The sequence below is a fragment of the Mus caroli genome, chromosome X (assembly GCF_900094665.2).
Source record: "Mus caroli chromosome X, CAROLI_EIJ_v1.1, whole genome shotgun sequence".
Lineage (NCBI taxonomy): Eukaryota > Metazoa > Chordata > Mammalia > Rodentia > Muridae > Mus > Mus caroli.
Genome location: NC_034589.1, coordinates 6,938,840 through 6,956,919, shown reverse-complemented (window position 1 = coordinate 6,956,919; position 18,080 = coordinate 6,938,840). Strand labels below are relative to the sequence as shown.

The 18,080-nt window shown below is 38.1% G+C and overlaps 1 protein-coding gene across 4 annotated transcripts in view; it reads right to left on the bottom strand.

The window, feature by feature from the left end:
• Window positions 1-18,080, bottom strand: part of Usp9x (ubiquitin specific peptidase 9 X-linked) — a 119,474-nt gene that overhangs the window by 62,305 nt on the left and 39,089 nt on the right. For all 4 annotated transcript variants that reach the window (XM_029473258.1, XM_029473260.1, XM_029473259.1 and 1 more), the window contains 2 exons: window positions 7,094-7,347; window positions 612-757 (listed from right to left, as the gene is read on the bottom strand). In XM_029473258.1, the coding sequence (XP_029329118.1) occupies window positions 612-757; window positions 7,094-7,189 (242 nt within the window). In that variant the 5' untranslated portion in view covers window positions 7,190-7,347. The remainder of the gene's footprint in view (window positions 1-611; window positions 758-7,093; window positions 7,348-18,080) is intronic.

The following is an 18,080-nucleotide window of genomic DNA, read 5'->3' as shown; positions in this document are numbered from 1 at the left end:
ATTTTTAATTAATTTATTTTATATGTATGGGTGCTGAGACCAGAAGAGGCCACCAGACTCCCGGGTTTGGAATTACAGGTTAAGAGGCCATGCAGGTGCCAGGAATTGAAAGTGTTCTTAATAGCTGAGCCATCTCTCCAGTGCCCAGTTTTTTGAGTGGCCCTTGTTGAACTCACACTGCCCGGTAAGGACAATGCTCAGCTGGGGTTTTTTGATATGTTCTTCTCATTTCTTTACAACCTTTTCTTACTCTGCAGAATATCATGAAGGACAGTCTAAGAAACTCCTTATGATCTGGTTTGTTTCAGGGCTACCCTAAAGTTATTAAAGTCAGTCAAGAGCATGTCAATTGTAAAGAAATTTCATCAACTTTTAAAAAGGAAGACTAAATAACTAGTTGTTCTTTGGAACAAACAGCTAAGGCTATAAGAGCATGTTCTTGCTCCTTTTTATTAGACCCATCATGAACCATGGGTTGTAAAGTACTTGGCAGTGACTATAATGGGAAAATTAAGGCAACAGTTCCTCTTCACTGTCATTATGTTACCCACCACACATAATGCTATAATAAAAACAAACAAGCCTTGGTTTTAGAAATGAAACCAACTGACCTGTTGATCATATCATCTAACTTTGCCAAGTCAGTGTGTGGAAATGCAGGTTCCTCATCTTCAATCTGTGGAGGAGCATCACCTTGACCTTGCTCATCAGGAGGAGTTGCAGGGGAATTTTCATTGGACGAATCAGGTGATGAAGTCTTGATTAACAAAATAACATTATAGATGTAAGTTTCTATTAACACACATACACAAACACTAACATATTAGCATTATTTTTTTAAAATTCTACAAAGACATCATTGAAAGCATATGATTTCAATGATATGTTCTCCTTTCAAAGTTTATGCTGAATTTCCAAGACAGACTAACAACCTAATAGTGAGCTTTTATACTTAAAATGGAGACTACTACACTTCCCAAACAGCTAAGTTGCCAGGCAAAGAATTCAAGTGCTAGAAACCCCATACAAAAAAGCTATCTGCAGTATGTAACTTTAGAAGCCTGTTTTATTTTAAACAACAAAACACTTTGCCTTGTGTATTCATATTCTTACACAAAACACAGACAAAAACAACTGTAAGCATATATAACACCACACCAACAAATAAAACACCAGTAATGACATTGTAATAACCCCCGTTACTTTTTTATGAGCTAAATAAAAACTGGCCATGCATGCATAAATTTTCAATAAAACTGGAACTGTATCTGTCAATTATCCATTCAATATCTATTTAAAGATTTATTTTATGTATATGAGTACACTGTCACTTGAAGAAGTATAGCAAAATTCGAGGCTTTTGGGCCCAGGCTTGGGAGTGTAGCCTTTGTGGCTTAGTACTCCAGGTGCTGGTCATAAAACAGATAGCGACATTCCTCCACCTACCCGCTTCCTGGGTTCAATTCAAAGAATGGCACCCTGACCATTACTGGAACCTNCAATGCAAATGTGCTATCTTTAGGGGCTCTTAGATTGTTAGGGGCTCTTAGAAACTGTCTTGAGAGATAACCTGACACTTGTGACTTTATACTTCTTTGTGACTCTTAACTGGTATTTTTGGTATTTTCCAACAACGCCCTCCCCACCTCCATGAGTTGTGGTTTCTTCCTTTAAATACCCCCTTACTCAGCTACTCGGGGCGCCATGTTCCTCTACCCCTGCGTGGTGTATGACCATGGGCCCGAGAGCGCTCTTGATTAAAAATCCTCTTGCAATTTGCAGCAAGATCGTTTCTTGTGTGTGATTTGGGGTGTCGCCTCTCCTGAGTCAGAACGTGGGGGAGTCCTCACGTTGTGGATCTTTCATTTGGTGCATTGGCCGGGAAACGCGACCACCCCTCACACCCAAGAACCGACTTGGAGGTATGGGGATCCCCTCTTGTGTGTGTGCCGGCCGGTGTCTCTGTTTTGAGTGTCTGTTTTCTGAAATGAACACTGGAACATGTGCTAGTTGTGTTGGGCTGTTTGTGTCTTGTCCTATGTTTCTGAAGCATGGCGAAGTCTGAGTTTGGATCCATCTGAGTTTATTGAATTTGTGCCTTGGTTTTCGGGTTGCGAGATCGTGGGTTCAAGTCCCACCTCGTGCCTTGGTTTTACACCTGGCAGAGTGAGGGTCTCCCTTCGGGGGTCTTTCATTTGGGGGCTCGTCCCGGGATTTGTGCGACCACCCAGGGGTCCTAGACCCACTTGGAGGTAAGATTCTCTGTGTAGTCTCTGTGTTGATTCTGTGTTCTGTTCGGTGCGATCGCAGTTTCGGTTTTGCGGACGCTCAGTAGTGAGACTGCGCTCCAGGAAGGAGAGTGGGGTGGGTAAGGGTAGACGTATCCAGGTGCCCACCGTCCGTTCACCCTGGGAGACGTCCTGGGAGGACAGGGGGAGGACCAGGGACGCCTGGTGGACCCCTGCGGTAGTCAAGAGATAGTTTTTCTCCTTGACAATCTGTGTCAGCATCCTAACTCTAGGCCGGCTGACTCTGGTCGACACGAAGTCGACGTCGGTTTTGGTTTCTTTTTTCCTTTGTGTTTGTGTCTGCTTGTGTGGTGTGTATTGTCGAGCTCGAAATGGGACAGATGGTGACAACTCCTTTGACTTTGACTCTTGATCACTGGACTGAAGTAAGGACTAGGGCCCACAATCTGTCAGTGGATGTCAAGAAGAGCAAGAGANAATTAAATAAACAGTATTAATTGGTCTTTGGAGCCCTGCACCTGTAGTTAAGAATCTAGTGTGGCTGGAGAAGCCCTGCTAGGAGCTGATTATAAACGCTGCTCTTATAGGGACCAGCAGCTTCTAAAGTTCTCTGGTAAGGGAACAAATGGCTGTTTTTCCTACAAAAATCTCTGTGTTTGTAAAAATTGAATTCATCAGGTGACAAGGTGCTCCTCTCTTGAAATTACAGCTAGAAAAATTAAGAATTTTGTTTGGTTTAAATGAGCAAATGTATACGGCCATTTCATTTTTGTTTCTAAATAGTTTCAAAAGTATAAATATGTTTTAATTCTTATCCTAGAAACCAGATTTATAACATATATTGGCGGCTACACCTTCTTGTGTTTGTGTGCAGGAACGGACAGCCAAACTTTGTAGCAAGTAATGTTTTTAGAGTTCATAAAAAAAAAAAATAGGGGCTGGTGAGGTGGCTCAGTGGATAAGAGCACCCGACTGCTCTTCCGAAGGTCCAGAGTTCTAATCCCAGCAACCACATGGTGGCTCACAACCATCCATAACGAGATCTGGCGCCCTCTTCTGGAGTGTCTGAAGACAGCTACAGTGTACTTACATATAATAAATAAATAAATAAATAAATCTTTAAAAAAAATAGATTGTTTAAAATTTGGTTTTGCTTCTCAAAATTGTGGTTGTATGAAGCCTCCTGAGTGGCCTAGTCCACAACCTTCCCCTTATCCACAGCCTCAACCCCAGCCGCCGAGGGAACCCCAAACCCCTCGGGGTGTGAGAGGCGGACCGCTGTGGGTACATGGAGCTGCAGAGCACAGAGTCCGGGCGGGCGGACTCTGGTGGACCCGCCCAAACTTTAACCCTTCAGTACTGGTCATTTTCCTCTGCTGGTATTTACAACTGGAAAACTAACCACCCCCTTTCTCAGGATCCCCCAAAATCACCCACAAGATCTTGCTTTCACACTGTCTTCAGACACACAAGTGGGCATCAGATCCCATTATGGTAGTGAGCCACCATGTAGTTGCTGAGAATTGAACTCAGGACCTCTGGAAGAGCAGTCTTAACCGCTGAGCCATCTCTCCAGCCCCATCATTCAGTATCTTAAGTATTCAAATTCTTCAGCATTACATAAATTAAAGTTAAATAAAGCATTGTCAAGTATAAATCTTCTTGTAGAAAACAATTTTTAAGAATACTAGAAATATAACAACAGTATAGAAAATTTCTTTTAAAGCTATTGGCACACATTGCCAAATTATAATCCAGAGCCTTCTCAGATACCGCATCTGAGGAATATTCATCCCACTTGTTACTGGTTTTTATGTCTTATGACTTAGAGTTGCTTCTACAGCTACAGATTTTAAAGTTAAAATTTTTATTAAGAAATTCCCTTTATGGGCCTCAGCAAGATGGCTGAGTAAGGAAGGCACTCGCTGCTGAGCCTATTGCCTTGTATTAAACACCCAGAACACACACACAGTGCAGAGAACTGACTCGATTGAGTTATTTTTTTCTAACTTCCCTTTAAGTAAATATATGTAAAGCTTATGAGAAACTGAGACCTGAGCTGGAGGGATTGATTACTCAGCAGTTAAGAGAGTGTACTGTTGTTCCAGAGAACAGAGTCCAATTCCTGGGACTAGGACAAGGCAGTTCAGTTCACAAGCACCTTTCATACCAGCTCCAGGGAGATCTTACACCTACTTCTGTATGCACCTGCACTTATATGCACACACCCATAGATACACACACACAAACACATATTTAAAAATAATGAAAAGAAAACAACTAAAAGCTGCATAGTGAGAGAACGTGTTTCAAAATGAGTATTATGTTAACAACTGGGATTTTTTTTTTTCACTGAAAGTCCTGCAAAGCCATAAACATTGCAAAAGAGGTTAGAATCCATGCACAATGCAGGTAATAAAGCAGAAACTACTAGCTCCTGGTTTAAAAATAATCATTAGTATCCAACAGCCCTTTGACTATACTTTATAGCCCCAAGTTCTCTGACCATTTTATGTCTTAAAAATGAGAACTGTAAAAGAAAATGAATTAACAAAGTTGCCACATTTGGATGAGAGTATCGGGCTTGCTCATTTCTCTCAACTGGGAGAGGAAGGGGAGTCAGAAAGGGAAAAAAGTCTTTTCTATAAGAGTAATGACAGAATTGATAACATGTAATAACTGAATGGCAAGAAACTACCACCAAGCCACAGATAAAAGTAATCCACAATAACACTTTTGCTTTAAAATTTACCCAAACACTACAAAAATGTGTACCTCTGTAAGCAGCATGTCTGTTACTAGTGCATATACAATTTCAATTAGTTTACGGATAACACCACTGTAGGAGTTACATTATCACAAATCTTATTACTCTTTGTGTTATTCAATTTAATTCTTCAAAGTATAAAACTGTGTATATCAGAAAAGGCTGAAATGAATTTCAGGAGAGGAAAACAAGAAAATCAAATCCAAGCCGGGTGGTGGTGGCTCAAGCCTTTAATCCCAGCACTCAGGAAGCAAAAGAAGGTGGATCTCTGTGAGTTTAAGGCCAGACTGGTCTACAGAGCTAGTTCAAGGACAGTCAAGGCTATACAGTGAGATCCTGTCTCAAACAAACAAGAAACCCAAAAAACAAAAAGAAGTAAAAAAGGAAGAAGGAAAGAATGGAAGGAAGGAAACCAAATCCAAAGACAGTAAAGAACAAGCAGATGAGAGTAAAAGCATGCTGTATGCTTATGGGGCTGCTTTAGCCAAGTCCCAGAAGCTTTTTTTGAGGGGGCATTAAATTGGTAAAACCCCTAGAAAAGACTAATTAGGAGAGAAATACAAATACAAATTAGCAGTACCAGAGATGAAGAAAGAAAAGACACACTGCCACAAGCCGCCAAGACTTAAAAAAAAAAGAATGGAAACAATATTACAGGATCTGGGGTGAGGAGCAGCTCTGAGTTACAGCACACACTTAGCATATGCAAGGAAGTTCCATCCCTGCACCCAACAGCACAAACGGTATTGTAAACAACTGCATCTAAATAAAGTTGGCACTCTAGATGAAGTGCACAAAACTGACCAAAAGACTAAAAACAAACAAGAAAAAAAAATCTCTTAAAAAAAAAAAAAAGATGGATCTAAGCTGGGCATAATGGCATACATCTTTAATGCCAGCACTTGAGAGGCAGAGGCAGGAAAATCTCTGTAAGCTCAATGCCAACTTGGTCTACATAGTGAGTTCCAAGACAGCTAGAGCTACATAGAGTTCCTGTCTCAGAAAAACAAAAACAAAAGACTGATCTATTTTGAAAACTTGCTTACAAAAATCAAGGTTTTTTAACTAGTAAAATCTTCCTACTAAAATCTTCTAATGGGGGAACAGGAATCAGAACTAGAAACCTTATGTAAATTGAACGATAATACAATATTGCCTCAAGAGCTTTAGGACAAGCAAATACTGACACCAGTATCTATGCCAAGATACTTTTATTATTATTAAATTATTTATTCACTTTACAATGCAACATCAGCCCTTCCTCTCCTTCCAGTACCTCCTCACATAAGTCTCCCCTGCCCCATTTCCCTTAGAAGGGAAAGCCTCACTCTGGGTGTTAACCCCCATCTTTCCATTCCCCCTTATTTTTTTAAAAAAAGATTTATTTATTTATTATATGTAAGTACACTGTAGCTGTCTTCAGACACTCCAGAAGAGGGCGCTAGATCTCGTTACGGATGGTTGTGAGCCACCATGTGGTTGCTGGGATTTGAACTCTGGACCTTCGGAAGAGCAATCGGGTGCTCTTACCCACTGAGCCATCTCACCAGCCCCATCCATTCCCCCTTATTTTACTTGATCCTTAAACAATGCTATTAAGTTCCATTACTGGTATCACTATCATATAAACGAAGAAACAGGATTAGAGATTATATAATTTACCTGGTCATAAAGCTAGTATGGTGAAAAGGTGAAATTTAAACACCAGTAATAATAATGCTTCAGTACATACTCATATTTTAGATTGACAATTAATGATTTTATGTATATGGCATACAAAATAGAATTATAATTTACTTGGTCCCATAGGCTACACTAAATTATACAATGGTTTCTCCCAGGATTGATACCAAGCTTAATTCATTCCTTTTATTGAAGACTGATAATGTAAGAATGTAAGACATCTGAAGAAAATCAGAAAACAATGTTGATGTTAAGCACCTAAGTATTTTGCTACTAAAAACCTGCATTTACTACTTTATGATTACTTGGCAATTCTATCACATTTCCTTACTTAGCACTCAAGAATTAAGGAAACATAGCAATGTGGCTTTAACTTGTATCTTTAATTTCTTACCTGATTCTGTTGGAGGGGGGGCTGAGACTGTCCATCAGGGGCTTGGCCCTGGTTGTCATTCCCTCCAACTGGAGAGCCACGAGTCGTGGCTGTCATACTCGACACAGGGCAGATCTTTGCAATTTTGTCTGCTTATGTAGTTGTCTTAAGAAAAGAAATTATAGTCCACTTATAGGAGATAAAGTACCAGCATTTGTCAGTCGTAAAAGGTTCCAATTCAAGAATAAAACATCTTGCAGAGACCATTGCATAACCTGCAAGTAAAAGAGAAAAGAGAATGTTTTATTTTAGATATAGCAAGCATAAACTAAAAACCTATTCAAGTTTAGTATCATCAGCAGTGAATCAAGTCAAGAAAGCATGACTATGTAAGTGACAGGTAAAAAGTGAAAAGCTGAAGCTTCACTGCTATATTCAACTTAAATAATGTACTGTAGCCATTATACCACAAAACCCATACCAGTTTAGCTGTATCAAGTAATTTCAATTTTCTTCTGGAACTAACTTCAAGGCAAGTGTATCAAGAAGTTAGCTGCTACTTGGTTAATTAAATCATAGAATGGGGCAAACTGACCTTAACTGGCAAATGCCTTAAGTATATTGCAAAATCATCTCTACTGAGGACATTAAGCATAACTGACTTGTAATGTTTAAGACACATTACTCATCTAACAAAGACAGCACAAGTTCTCCAACACACACAGGTACACTCACAACACAGACTGACACACACATTCCTAAAGAGAAAAAAAAACAAGCAAACCTATCAACACCTAGACCTTGAATTTCACATTCCATAATTGTAAGAAATCTACACTCTTATTATTTACATCCCATCCTTATTCCCAAACGAAAGACCTCAAACCCCATCACAACTTTTGGAGGGAATTTTTCTTTGTAAAGAGTAAACTGTATAACCTACTCCTCCAATACAACTGAATTCATCAAATAACTGTAGCTTTCTATTTTTGGTAAGATTTTCATTACAAGCACTTCTGGAAGACTGCAGAAGACTGGGCTCTTTTGTTCCAACTAGGCCCTATTTATGGGGCAAAGTTCTACTTCAAGGGTAGCAAGCCAAGAGTACTACAGTCCTAATAGCTCTTAAATCAATTTATCCACAGGTTCAAGATCCCAAGGCAGAAGATGGGCTAAAAGTCACAGTGTGCTGCCTCCACACAGCTGTTTGCTAAAGAAGTAGGGGCTTCAACTATAAGAGAACCCAGCTGCAGTCTGATTCTTCAGTTCTGAAGAGGTATAAAGGTTCCACCGGGGGGAAAGTTAAAACAAAAAAATCTAAGTTCTTTTATAGTAAACTGGCTTTATTTCAATTAAGATTCTGGTAGCTCCATAAAAGCCAATAAAAACCACCCAGCTTAGTTTACCAAAAGAACCAGAGAAATAGAGCTGCAAACAACCATCCCGGGTCAAAAACAAAGCCCCAAGAACCAGCACAAAGGATTATCCCTGGAAAATGAGAACTTAAATGGATCAGGAACCAGACTGGGTAATTTTATAACCCAAAGCATTATGTAAAACAATAGAGCAATCAGTAGGTAATTAGTAAAAGCTAATATTTGAGTGGAAGAGTGGGCAGGCAAAGACAAGACACATACACTGCTTATTGGAACACGCACCAGAGACGGCAGAGATTCCAAAAATGACAGGAAAGATTAAAATTGTTCAGCTAGTTATTACATAAATAAACCAAACAAACAAAGCCCTAGATGTGGCGGGGCAAGTAAAAAAAAAATCATTGCCCAATGTACTACATTGTATGAAGGGTCCATTTTTACATTAGAAATTAAAATACATGAAAACAAACAGGAAAAAGAAAAAAGTAAGAAAGAACAAAAAACAAACAAAAAAAAAATTTAAAAAAAAAGAAAAGAAAAAAAACAGGAATGTGTGGTCCACCTACAGGGGAAAATAAAACCTTCAGAGTCCAGATGCCCAACTCAGCAAGGCTTCAAAACAGCTCTTTTATGTATCTTCAAAAAATTAAAGGAAAGCATGATACTAGAAAAGGAAAATGTGATTCTATCCTTTAAAGGTGGACTGTCGATAAAGATATAAAAAGGACAATGTAAAGCAAAACCCAAGAGCCAAGTCAAAGGTCTGGACTTGAAAAGTATAAATAAAATTAAAAATTCACTACAGTCAGCAAATTTACAGTGTTAGATAGCAATCTGAAAAGCTCTAAGAGCAAAAAACAAAACAAACAAAAAACAAAAGACAAAAACAAAACAAACAAACCCCCCAAACCCCATGAACAGATTATCAGAGCAATGTGTGTCACACATCAACATGGGGTAATGAAAAAGAAAAGATCTGCCAGGCAGTGGTGGCACACGCCTTTAATCCCAGCATTCGGCAGGCAGATTTCTGAGTTTGAGGCCAGCCTGGTCTACAGAGTAAGTTCCAGGACAGCCAGGGCTACACAGAGAAACCCTGTCTCGAAAAAAACAACAACAACAAAAAAAAAAAAAAAAAAAAAAAAAAAAAAAAAAAAAAAAGAAAAGATCTGTGATGAAATTATGTAAAGATCCAGACCAAGAAATTTCTATAATCAAACCAACACCTTGAAACAGAAAATTTTGGTATGAAAATATTATTTTGTCTACTCTTCACTGATTTAAAGCATAAAAGGCAAATTTCAACAGTCTAGGATTTGGCAATGGATTTTCCTAATAGCATGAGCAACAAAGGAACAGACAAACCAAATTTAACTAAAATTACAAACTTTGAGGGAAGGCTTGGGTTGTAGCACAATGGGAGAATGTAAGCACTGTATGGGCACTAAGCTCAATCTCTAGCACCAAAAGTAAAAATTAAAGAGCCAGCCAAATGCCTAAGCTTTAATGAAGATAAGAAGAATGGGGAGAAATTAGAACCCCTGTGTGTTGCTTTTAAAGAAAGGTAATTTTACCAAGAATGGTGGCACATACATTTAATCCCAGCACTCTGGGGACAGAGACAGGCAGATCTCTCAGCTTGAGGCTAGCCTACTTTACAAAGTTCCAGGCTAGCAATGGCTAGCTTGTGTAGTAAGACTGTTTCAAAAAAGATTTTTATAAGCTGTGACATGCAAGAAAATTAGTGTATTATTTTATGAAATAAAATATGAAATAAGCCAGTTAGAATAGGATAAAAAAATGCCATATGATTCCATTTATGAGGTACCTAGTTGTCAAATTCATAAAGCATAATTGTGGTTGTTGCCAGCCTTCCTCAATCATACTATTTTGTAGCCATAAGTTTATTGTCCCACATTCTTCTTGGCTTTGTCTAGCCACATGCTCTAAGAATTTTTTTCTTGCAGTTTTACCTAATTTTTATATGTACTTTAACCTCATATTCTAACTCAGTAACTTCAACCCTTCTAAACACCCCTTCCCTTCTATTATGTTACCTTTAAAGGGTCTTATACTGACTGTCAGGAATTGAGGACATTTTCTGTTTGTGTTAGTTCTGTTGTTGTTTTGGTTTTTTGAGACATAAAGAATTTTTTCTCTGTAGCCCTGACTGTCCTGGAACTGGCTTTGCAGACTAGGCTGGCATTCAACTCATAAATCCACCCACCTCTTGCCTCTCAAGTGCTAGAACTAAAGGCATATGTCACTACATCTATTAGAACTTTTAACTGTTACTAATTATAAAGTAAGACACCTTTGGGTAGCCAAACTGCTCTTAATTTCACTGTTTCTCATGAGTCCCATTATTTTTCCAAGGCTGATTTTGTAGAACATAGGTGGTTGTTCTTCCAGCAATACATAGTGCAATATAACAGGATCACAAGTTCAATTTCCAAGTATCATCTTGCTCTCTCCAGGTGGCTAACACCCCCAGAGATTATTAGAAAACTTTAATGAGAGGATGTACAAGTGCCAGGAACATGCAGAAGGGACCCAGGAAATATATTTTCCCAAAATGCTGATTAGATTATTACTCACTCTTGCTAATTCTTATTTTTGAACCTTCAAAGGCTCCTTAAGAATATGATCCCTAGACTGGCTGGGGGTGGGGGTGGGGATCTCCAAATTATATACATTATCAAGATTTTCTGATTTTGATATACATTGCCACAATTACTATGGATGATTTGTGAAATACACAATTTCAACATCTTCATATAACACAACTGTTAATATTATGTTACATTAGCTCAAAACTCTACTATAATTAATAGTTACATTGTCCTTTGTGAAAACTGAATTTCAAGTTAAAAAAAAGTTACCCTTTGCAATATAATTCATAGTGTCCTAATATTCCTATCAGAGTTTGTCCTGACTCTTAAAAAAATTAATAGCAGGGAAATTAAAGAAGCCAGTAACAAGATGACATCAAAATTATGCAGTTCTACACAACTAATTATCTGTTGAATGAAAAGAAAATACAAACAAACCACACTTTGAGGTACAAATGTATTTTTCCCATTTATTAGAGAAATGAGTTAGTGATAAGTATCCAATTGTGGTTCTAATTCACTTGATTACACACACACACACACACACACACACACACACACACACACGCTAGGTTTCTATCAATGCTAAGCTGGCTCAAGTTGGCTAATTCTGGTTCTACATTTAGAGAATCTTTTAATTACTCCCTATTATAAATATTGCTTAGGGAATCTGGGCGTGGTAACACACCCCTTTAATTAAAGCACTCAGGAGGCAGAGGTAGATTGCTGAGTTCGGGGCCAGCTGGGTCTATAAAACAAGTTCCAGAACAGCCAGTGCTACATAGAGAAACATTAAACAAATGTCATTTAAATATATCCAGAAACAAAATTAAAAATTAAACTTATTTATAGTTATATAAAACCAAACAACAACAACAACAAACTATATATATAGTAACTAAGTCCAAACAAACCTATTAATATAACATAACAGATTTGGAAGTCGTTGTGACTGCTAGGTTTGAATACCAAAACCATCAGATGCCATGTGGAACAGCTTTCTTACTTCTACTTCAATTACTACATCACTCTGTACACGTTATGCTATGATATCATTTGCTCCTGGCACCAACATACCATTCAAATTTGCCTGCTATTCTTATCCCAGAATCAACAGATTAAAGACTTATTTTTTAAAAGGTAAACTTTTGTTTTATGAAAACCACACAAAACAAATACATAGAAAGCCACAACTTTATAGGGATTTGGGGAGGGATGGCTCAAAGAAAATTTAGGATTTGGAAATAACCAAATGAAATTGCCTACACATATTCTTCCCCCCAGACATATTAACATTGCAACACTCCTTGCTGCCATAGAAAATTTTCATACCATCAAAATGCTATTTCACCTCGTCATTGGTTTATTAATTACAGTTCTGCTTCCTGAAACATACATAACACAAAGTTAAATTCACCACTATCTACCTTAATAGTTTTCTTTAAAAAAAAAAAAAAAGAAACAAACAAAAAAAACCACCCCAGATTTATTTATAGTTCGGGGTCTATTTACAACAAAATGGTATATATTTACCTAAAATTTATTAAATCCTTGCAAAGGGTACAAGAGTACAATAAACATTATCAGCCAACATTCATGAGAAATGTTGATTTAAACCATTAAGACATAAATCATGTATCAAGCAATAAACCCTTCTGTAACATGTATTACCTACCCTACTCTCGAAATGACTGCGTAAGATGAACTCAAAGCTACTAGCTAACAGACTTTGTTTTTCCAGACAGGGTTTCTCTGTGTAGCCTTAGCTGTCCTGGAACTCAAGAGATCTACCTATCTCTGCCTCCCAAGTGCTGGATTAAAGGTGCCTTCACCACTGTTAAGCTGTCAAAACACTTTAAAAGTAACTAATTGAACAGAATGACTGATTCAGAACCAAGACTTTGTTCAATATACATCTTAATCAAGGCAGATAGATCATTAATAACTATCTTTATGTATATCTTTTTGCCTGAACCCAGACTGGTTAAGTAACAGATGTAGAAGAATAAAGGACATGACAAAGGAAACTAAACAATTTCAAAATGTTTCCCATTAATGACATTATCTCACTGTATTATTCAAAAGTCATAATACAAATCACTTTATCTGAACTGTACAATTGAATGGGTCTTTCTATATTTAGAGTTGCACAATTACAATTACAGAATATTTTTATGACCCACAAGAGAAAAACCATACCAAAGCTAAGGGAGTAGAGCTCAGTAGCACATAGTATGCAAGAAGCCCTGGACCAGCACCAGAAAGAAACCATACTCCCCATTAAGCAGCCACTCCCCACTCCCTACAGCCTCCCTTAATCTACTTTCTGCAACTGGTTTCTTTCATTTCAGAATGCTTTCAAAGTTCACGAAAGTTGAAGCATATACCAGTACTTTGCTTTTTATTGCTAATATTCCACTGTATAGTATATATATTCACCATATGAGGACATTTGACCTTTTTGGTTGGTTTTTGTTTTTCAAGACAGGATTTCTCTTGTGCAGCCCCAGCTGTCCGGAAACCCACTCTGTAGACCAGGCTGGCCTCAAACTCAGCCCAAGTGCTGGGATTAAAGGTGTGTACCACCATGCCAGGCTCTGTGCCAACATTTATATTAGTTAAAAAAAAAATCACTGAAATCAGAGTGTCCACCAACAGAAGAATGGATAAATTAAATGATACATCGATGGATAATAATCAATAAAAAATTAAATGATCAATGTATCAATGTTTAATTTATCCATTAACGATGTGCACATAACTGTAGTAGAAAGGTCAAAATATGTTTTGGAGTAATAAGGGAACCATCTAGACTACTACTAAAAATGTTCTATATAATAACCTGATTGGTGACTATACAGGTAAATTATCAGTTAAAAAATAAAGTTTTATAGTAGATTAGATGCCACTCTAAAGATCTAAACTTTGTCGATAGCAGTCTAGTAAGTAACTGATTCTCCAAGCAGGGCCTGGGGGTTCCCTGGCATCTATGAGATCCTCTATTTCCTAGAGATCACAAGTTTTTTTCTTAGTTAGATATCACTTGTCACAAAATATTACACCCAGCTGTCTTTCAGAGATGTAAAAATTATAAACCACCAGTGTTCTTGAGAATTCTCATTTTGGGAAAGTCTTTTTTTCATAAAAACATTTACACTGATCGGCAATGAGTTATTCTTACTTTTTATTATTTCTATGCATGCACACATAGATACCTATGGAGGTCAGAGGGTGATTGATCTGCTAGAACAGGAGAGTTATACCTGGTTGTGAGACACCCAATACAATCTTTGAAAATTGTTAGGCTAAGAAAAAAAAATATATAAGCCTTCTAGCACTTGAGAGGTAGAGGCAGTTAGATCTCTGTGAGTTCAAAGCCAACCTAGACCACAGAGAAAGTGGTCCAGGATAGCCAGAGCTACACAGAGAAACAAAGAAACAAAAACCCAAAACAAAAGCAAACAAAAAAAAAAAAAAAAGGAAAAGAGAGAGAGAGAGAGAGAGAGAGAGCAATAAAAACCAATAAGCTTGTTTGGCTAGCTCCCTTTAAAAAGTAATCAAGGTGGGCTATCACTGTTTTCTCTGAATTCATGCTGAACAAAAAACACTGCTAGTGCATTTACCTATGCACTCATCTTCTACTTCTACTCAGAAAAACTTATTTCCCCTTAAATATTATTTTTTTTTCTTAGCAGGCTACCAATCTTAAGCTACATTAATGTTCTTGAAGCTTAAGCTAGACTTCAGATGAAAGAAAACTTCAAGTTTGGGGCTAGGGACATACCTCAGTAATAGGACGCTTGCCTAGAATGTATGACCTATGAGTTTAATCCTTGGCACCACAAAACAGCAATGATTATTCAATCATGGCTTATGTTGTTCTGTCAAAAATTTTACATCTACACTTCCAAATCTATGGTCCCTAAATTCACACTGCAAGCTACTGGCCAACTACAATTAGCCCATAAGAATGTGGATTTTGTAAAGCTCTCCAGACTCCATGTAGGTATAGAAACAGGCTAAGGAAATATTCAAGCTCTAGCATCCCTCTGTTCTTCAAGCACTTTGTCAATCCCACTTTTGTTGTACCCTTTCCATTTTCTTTTACTTGAAAAACTATTCCAAACTCCACTTCTCCCTCTACCCTTCCACTGAATAACCCCAATTCTCACTAAAAACAAAAAGGGCTCCTTAGGAGATGGCTCATCAGTTAAGAGCCTGGCTGCTCTTCCAGAGGTCCTGAGTTCAATTCCCAGCAACCAACATGGTGGCTTACAACCATCTTTAGGGAGATCTGGTGCCCTCGTCAGGCAGGCAGATGTATATGCAGCAGAGCACTCATACATTAAATAAATAAAATTTTAAAAAAAGGAAATAAACCCTACAAAAATAAGAAGCAATAAAATTACAGCTACCTTAAACAGATAGATTATTCATCTATTTTTACAGATTCAATTATTTTTAAAGTAGCAAGATAACAGCTAAACAAAACATGGAGAGCCTATAGTTAAGTCTTTCTGGTGCCAGGTCCTGGACCTCTTACATGTAGAGGACAAAGATGATAAATATATTTAGATAATTCACCCTGTAATGTAAAGGTACACATTGCATGAGTAGTCCTATAACCCAGATTCTGCTCTGTGACCTTTCAACATGTCTCAGCAGTCAGCAGCTCCTAGTGGGAGGGAATTGGAGCTAGGAGAAGTTAAAAGGTGTTTTGCCCTAGAATCCATACAGAGACAAAGACAGAACCCTGTGGGATCCCATTCTTTTATTTCATTGCCAAAATCTTTATTACTTAAAAAGAACTATTATAATACTATCTCAATTCCCTGCTACATTTCTACTTCAGTATATCTACCATGCTATGCTTAGAATCTGTGTTTGTGTATGCAGATTAGGAAAACCTTGGATATAGTTCATTAGATATTACCCGCCTTATTTTCTGAGACAGGGTCTCTTCATCTGCCTGGAACTGTCCCAAAGAGGAAGGGCTGGCGTGGTCAGTGAGCTCTAAGGATCCATCGATCTCTATTTCCTCATTGCTGAGATTAACAGGCTCATGCTGTACCTGACTATGAGTTCTGGGGATTTAACTCAGGTCTTCATGCTTTAATGATTGTCCTATCTCCCCAACCCCTCAGAATTATCTTTAAAAAGAAACCCCAGAAACCACTGTCTTTCACTTACAAACCCTTCACTTATTATGCAATCCAAACTTAAATGCCCTAACATAGTATCTTGTAACCTAGCCTTCAACTAAGTCTCATCTCCCATAACTCCCCCTGACTCACTCTCTCCAGTGTTCCTTCTATGCTATACTAGTTTTTCCTCTAAAACCACGCTTTCATTCTGCCATTGTATTGTTTCAAGTAGTGGGTCTCAATTTTGCATTTGGTACACACTTTTCCAATTCCTGAAGCCATTATAAGTCATCACAATAGGGAGAAAGATCCTACTGAAATTCTATAGGTAGAAATCAGAGATGATTAGTAAGTATACAGCATGCCTCCAGGAAGTATCTGGTCAAATAGTATTTGATCAGTAACATCAAGGTTAAGAAACACCACCTGATGGTTCCTACTCCAATCCAGGCAGCATCAAAATGACATCTTTCAAGATTTGCAAGCCTCATTTAAAAAATCCAAACGAGCAATCTCTCCTACCACTATATTTTTCACACTTTTTGTGGTTGTTTTTTGGTGCTGAGAATTGAGCTCAAGAGCCTCACGCTTAGTAAATACCAAGCACACTATCACTTAGCTACACCCCCAGCTCCTTGCACCAGATACAGCTCTTAAGTAACTGTCTACCCCAGCATCCTAGGGTCTTTAAGGAAGATGTTAATAGCGATCCTTACATCAGTATGAACTAACCAGCACCCCCAGAGCTCCTTGGAACTATACCACCAATCAAAGAAAACACATGGAGGAACTTGTGGCTCTAGCAGAGGATGGCCTAGTCAGCCATCAATGGGAGGAGAGGCCCTTGGTCCTGTGAAGGCTCTATGCCCCCGTATAGGGGAATGCCAGGACCAGAAATGGGAGTGGAGGGGTTGGGAGAAGGGGGAGAGGGGAGGGGATAGGGGATTTTCTGAGGGGAAACTAGGAAAGGGGATAACATTTGAAATGTAAATAAAGAAAATATCTAATGAAAAAAAATTAACAATCCTTCTATCTCCCTACACCTATAATGATGTTAAATGAATGAATTTAAGTCAATCATCACAGCAAGGCAGTAATCGGTTTAAGTTTGATTATTATTATTTATTTTTTTTTTTTTTACAATTTCACCAAGATCAAATACATTCTCACCACTTAGCAGTTACAACTATAATCTAAGTCTTTGGGATTGTTGAGGGTATGGTAGGTGGAAAGGAAGACATTCCTTATTAACCTGTTACAATACCTAATACACAGAGGAAGGGGTGGAGAGACAGGGATTATGAAGGGCTGGAGTACTTGCTATACCAAGTACTGACCAATTAGGTCGTAGAATGAGAAAGAACCTTGCAAAAGCAGACTGTCAAAATGACTTTGTTTCTTATGGAACTGGCACAGTAAGCATTTTGAGAAGTATATGGGGAGAGCAGGAAGAAAGGGCATTAAAACAACCCCCAGCTTGCATTTATATGACTAATTAACTTCAATGCATAATAGGAAGGGGAAGCTCTCACAAAAAATAAAATCATGGGAAGATTCTTTAGTCTTCATTCAGCTATACACTACAACCACTTTCCCCAGTCAGACCTGGTGGTTCCTGACTGTAATCCTAGCACAGTTGATTGAGGGCAAAGCAAGAAGATCAAAGATCACAGGGAGCTGTAGCCCAGAAGAGATTACACGTAAGTTACTGGCTTTAAGGGGGAAAAAAACCGAGACAGGCATGGTGTACACAGGCCTGTATTCTCTACCAGCACTTGGGAAGCCGAGGCAGGAATATCAGGAGTTTGAGACCAGAAACATGAAAGCCTGTCTCAAAAAGTCAACAACAAAAAGAAAACAAATTAAAAAAAAAAAA